We start from the raw sequence: 5,671 nt of genomic DNA on the forward strand, positions 1-5,671 counted from the left end.
GGGTGCCTGTAATCCTACCATGGGGACAATATATATGTCCAGAGACTAGCAGATAGCAAGCTCACTAGCTAGGCAGTATAGCTACTTGGTAAGTACTGCATTCAATGAGAGGTCCTATCTCAAAATACATGATAGAAAATGATAAAAGAAAATGCCTGACATTGACCTCTAGCTTCTACAAGCAAGTACACACACATACACACACACACACACGTGTGTGTATATATATATATATATATATATAGAACATATATATATATATATATATATATAGAACATATATATATATATATGTCCTAGTTTTTTCCACAATGTTAATATTATGCTTAACTTAATATTTTATCAGAATGGGGTAATAGCTCAGTCAGTAACATGCTTGCCTCACAAACATCAAGACCAGAGTTCAGTCTCTAGAATAAATGTAACAATACAGGGTATGATAGAGCATGTGTGTAACCCCAGCTCCCTGGAGAGAAAGACAGGAAGGAAGAACCCTGACAAGCCAATCTAGCCTAATGGCAAGTTCCAGACCACTGAGAGATTCTGTCTTAAAGTGGATGAAAGGAACATTCAGATTAGACTTGATGGCATACACTTTTAATGACAGCATGCAAGAGAGCAGACGTCAGTAGACCTCTAGGAGTTTAAAGCCATCATGATTTACATAGAAAGTTCCACCTAGGGCTACCAAATGAGACCCTGTCTCAGTAAAAAAGATCAATGGCATTCTTGATGGTGACACCTAAAGTTGTCCTCTGGTCTACACACACACACACACACACACACAGATTAACTTGATGTCCTCTGGCCTACACACACACACACACACACACACACACACACACACACATACACACACACACACACACACACNACACACACACACACACACACACCTATGTAATGTTGCATTGAAAGCTAGCTGTATAGTTTAATAAAAGTAGAATATAATGACATCACAATCCAAATGTCAAAAGTAATGGAATTTGATGTTCAGAAGGAACCTGAAGTATCCTAGTCAGATGCACCCTTATTAAACTAGTTAACTAGTTTTATATAAGAGATTCCAGCCAAGATACCATCATGATTTTACTGCCTCTTGGCTTTAATAGTGGCTGTAGAGCCTCTTTTCATCGCTTTGTATACACACACACACACACACACCTCTTTTCATCGATTTGTATACACACACACACACACCTCTTTTCATCGCTTTGTATACACACACACACACACACACACCTCTTTTCATCGCTTTGTATACACACACACACACACAAACACAGCCCTTCTGCAAAGTGTCCTGAAAGTTGGACAGGTGGGGCTGATACTAGCCCAGATTTGGGAGCTGCTATTGCAATCTCAGGTTAACGTGTAAGGAAGTAAGAAGGTAAACACCTGGGAGGTGAGATGGAGAAGGAGCTGGACTTGTTTAGGAGTGAACTAGGACATCTCAAAGAAAGCAACTCCTCCCTCAGATGGACCATTATAAAAAGGCCAGTGTTTCCAATGAGCAGCACCCTGCAAGCAACATCAGTCTCCATCCCTACTGTTCCTCTGGTGAACCAGGTAAGTGAACAATCGCCCACTTCTACTCACAGTATTTGGGTCTACTAAATACAAAAGTCCAGATTAGACTTGAAAGTTTTCTTTTTAGAATATTATGAGGGACTCTGATATAAAACTACACTGTTTGTAGCAGCTCCTGTCTTTGAGATCTTTCCTTACAAGTATACAAATCGAGTAAGCCCCTACCAGCTTGTCTCCTTTTATTCCTCTGTTATATAAGCAGAAAGTCTTGAGGAATGGTTGCTACACAAAGAATGAAAGCAGATGCTGTCTGAGAGGAGCCTTCCTCAGCTTCCTATCACCTAACCCTATAGCTAGCTTTGCTCATTTTTTCTACTTTCTTTGTCTGAGAAAACTTTGAGAACCCAAGTTAGCCACTGGTACTTTTGAGGTGGATTTAGACTTTCTATGTAGGTGACATGCCTGTCTCCTGTAGTGTGATGATTGAGACTTAGAGAGCAGCTAGGAGGTGGATGATTAGCACATTTGGGTTTTCTATAGATCCAGAACAAATCAGGTAGCCCAATAAACAAAGTCTCCCCTACATTCATTCAGGAATTGAAGTAAGACATAGGGATCCTGTTCTAATTTCATCACTCTCTTGCTACATAGCTGGAACAAGTTATTCCACTCTGGATTCATTCTCAACTAGTACAGAAAGAAATTAATCATGCTGACAATAATTACAAATGATTGGAACTATTTATGTGTTTAAGCAATAAGTTAGAGATGGATCTCTTGTTCCCTCATCTAGGTTAAATTGAATTTGCAACAAGATGCCTAAACTCCTGAAAAGCATTGTCAATGTCATCGATGTTTTCTATCAATATGCCACTGAATATGGGAACTGTGACATGTTAAGCAAAGAAGAGATGAAAGAACTTCTGTTAACAGAGTTTCACCAAATTCTGAAGGTAAGAATTCTATACCCAGACTGAATTCTGAAGCAATTCTCTTCTCTACTTTACTCTACCATTTGTTTATATTATCAAATATCAGAAATGACTCTCCTATTTAGCAACAGACAAGTGAATATGGAAGACTTGAAATCATCCATAAACCATTGATTTTTAACATGTTTAGGTTAAAATGATCCTACCAAACAACAGGCAATTTACAGATTTAAAAATTTCCTGCCTGTGAGAGCAATCCTTGTAACAGGAAATCTTCAAAATATAATGAGTCACATTCTTACATTTGATTTCTTTAGTGTAGAGTCTAAACCACTACCTATTTCTGAGATTCTGGTAATCTTAAATTAAATCTGGTAAACTTAAATTAAAAGAAATTTATATTGACCTATGAAAGGAGGAGAAAAATGACCTTAAACTTATGAGCTCTGAAAATAAACATTTGGGAACTTAAAATTATCCTTTAATTCAAATGCTTACTAAATAGCATTTGGATTCCTATGGCTATCTTACATCAAATACCCTACCTCCTAAACTTGTTCTTTCTCTTTTAGCACAATATAGAATCCCAGGGTAGGTACTGATTTCCTCAATCTCAGAAGACACTACTATCTTCTAATCTCCATCTAGTTTATAAAGAGACTTTTAAAACAGTCCATTTCTCTCCATCACAAGTACTAGTCCTCTGGTTCAAGCTAAATTCTATTGTAATTTCACCATAAAAATCCTCCAGTGAACCACATCAGCTCTTAATATAAAACTCAAAATTCCCAAATATGATTTAAGAATTATGATCCAATCTATATTAATCTCACTAGCACAATGTCTTTACTGCTTGTACTAAATTTAGCAGTCATGAATTTCTGTCAATTCTTTAAATAAACTATAGTTCTCTTTCCTTTCACACTGTGTTCATATCATCACTTCTATCTGCATCTTCACTGTGTTCCTCCTACCTTTCTTCCTTTAGCTAGTTCTAATCTATCCTTCAATGAATAGCATATTCTCTCATTAAACTTTCTTGAATCACAACTGGCTCCCCTTTGATGTGCTCATATTTGACATAAAAATTATAAATTTGTATATCAAACCATAAGGCTTTACTTTTAATATTTTATCTATTTGCTCATTTACTATTAAAACGATATCTCCTGTAATATAGTCTGGCCTTAAGCTTGCTATGTAGCTGAGAATGACCTTGAACTCCTGATCTCAGTGCCTCTACCTCCTGAGTGACAGGATTACAGGCATGCCTGATGAGGCCAAGCAAAAAACTTAAATCATTCACTGCTTTAGACCCTCCATAACATAGTGCTAGGCATACTACAGCTCTGACCCCAAGATTACTGTTTTAAAATCTGTAATTAGCAAATAAACAGACTGGGCAAAGAAAATTTATATATAATTAAGTAGACATCTACAATTATTATTTATAGATTTTCTAACCATCGTTGATTAACCATTGCCCGTCTTTCATTCTTTCCTTCCTTTCTTCCTTCCTTCCTTCCTTCTTTCTTTCTTTCTTTGACAAGATTTTGCTTCTAATTCCAAGGATGCCAGGAACTTCCTATGCAACACACACTGCAAAGTCAAGATCATATTTTGCTTGGCTTGCAAAGCATTATTCACAGCTACTATCTTTACCAAGCATAACAGGCCAACTTGCTCCCTTGCCAATCTCTCTCTCTCAATCTCTCTCTCTCTCAATCTCTCTCTCTCTCTCTCTCTCTCTCTCTCTCTCCCTCCCTCACTCACTCACTCACTCACTCACTCTTCCTCGCTGTCTCCCTCTCTATCCCTTTTACCTTTCTAGCCCAAACAACTATGTGGTCAATTTCAACCAAAATGTATTAAATATTCATATTTAAGCAGCCTTCCCCCAAATGTTTAACTAGCTTTGTATTATATAGTTACAGAACCTTCACTTGTACCTTATTCCTTGACAGAATCCAGATGATCCAGACACCGTAGATATCATCATGCAAAGTCTGGATCGAGATCATAACCACAAAGTGGATTTTACTGAGTATCTTCTGATGATACTCAAGCTGACTAAAGCTTGTAATAAAATAATTGGCAAAGATTACTGCCAAGCTTCAGGGTCAAAGCAGAAAAATCACAGTCACCAGCACCAAGAGGAACAGAGTAAAAAAGAAACAGAAAACAAGGAGCAAAAAGGCTCTTTAAGTTCTAGTGCAGGAGAGAATGACTCTTATTCCAGGGGCTCAAGAGGAAGCAATAAAAACAAATCCAGAAAACTAATAAAAGGGAAGGAGCAAAGTTCTAAACAAACGACAAAATCAAATTCAAGTCATCACGAAAATAGTGAGGATTATGAACAAGGCAAGCATGGATCAGGATTTTCCAACTCATCTAGCAACGGGAGACCTAGCTCAAGGAAAGCTTCTGGCTTTCCTCAACCTGCTTCAGAACCAGGACAATCTTCTAGCTCCAGTACAAAAGGATCTGGTGAATGTTATTCTTCTGGTAATGGAAAACATGGTTCATCATCAGGAGGATCAGCAGTTTCTGGCTCAGGTGAATCGAACACCTATGGTAAACAAGGAACAGGATCAAGTCATTCATCAAGACACAGAAGAGGCAGGTCTACCTCAAGGGAATCTTCTGGCTCCCAAGAATATAGCTCTGGATCATCAGAAGAACCTGGCTTTACACAACATGGATCTGGTCAAAAAAACTCTTCTACAGGTGGAAAAAATGGTTCCTATTCTGGAGAGTCAACAGGGAGACATGAAGAAAAATTTGGATCTAGTCATGAATTCCGATCGGGACAATCAATCACCTCTGGTAACCAAGACTATCATTCTAAACAGTCATCAAGCTATGGCACACAAGAGTGTGGGTGTGGCGAGTCTTCCATGAAGAAGGCACATGTTTCTGGTTCAGGACACTCTTCTGGTACAGGTAAATATGGATCCACTTCAGGACAAACTTCAAATTCCACTACACAAGGTTGTGGACAAGGCAAGTCCTCTGGGTCTGGACGAAATGGCACCTCATCAGGACAGACTTCAGGCTGTGGGTCAGGTCAGTCCACTCGCTATGGTGAAAAAGGTTCAGGATCACGTAACTCATCTACCCACAGGAGAGGCAGGTCTACCTCAAGGGAGTCTTCTACATCTCAACAGTATGGATCTGGCTCAGGAGAATCTTCTGGCTTTAGTCAAGGT

The 5,671-nt window shown here is 38.5% G+C and overlaps 1 protein-coding gene across 1 annotated transcript in view; it reads left to right on the top strand.

Annotated features, from left to right (window-relative positions):
• Nucleotides 1-1,518: 1,518 nt before the first annotated feature.
• The window catches only part of LOC110291871 (hornerin-like), a 12,764-nt gene continuing 8,611 nt past the window's right edge, over nt 1,519-5,671 (top strand). The window contains exons 1-3 of the mRNA XM_021159097.1: nt 1,519-1,569; nt 2,324-2,483; nt 4,427-5,669. Coding sequence (XP_021014756.1) covers nt 2,346-2,483; nt 4,427-5,669 — 1,381 coding nt within the window. The 5' untranslated portion in view covers nt 1,519-1,569; nt 2,324-2,345. The remainder of the gene's footprint in view (nt 1,570-2,323; nt 2,484-4,426; nt 5,670-5,671) is intronic.

Source organism: Mus caroli, chromosome 3, assembly GCF_900094665.2.
Source record: "Mus caroli chromosome 3, CAROLI_EIJ_v1.1, whole genome shotgun sequence".
Classification (NCBI taxonomy): Eukaryota; Metazoa; Chordata; class Mammalia; order Rodentia; family Muridae; genus Mus; species Mus caroli.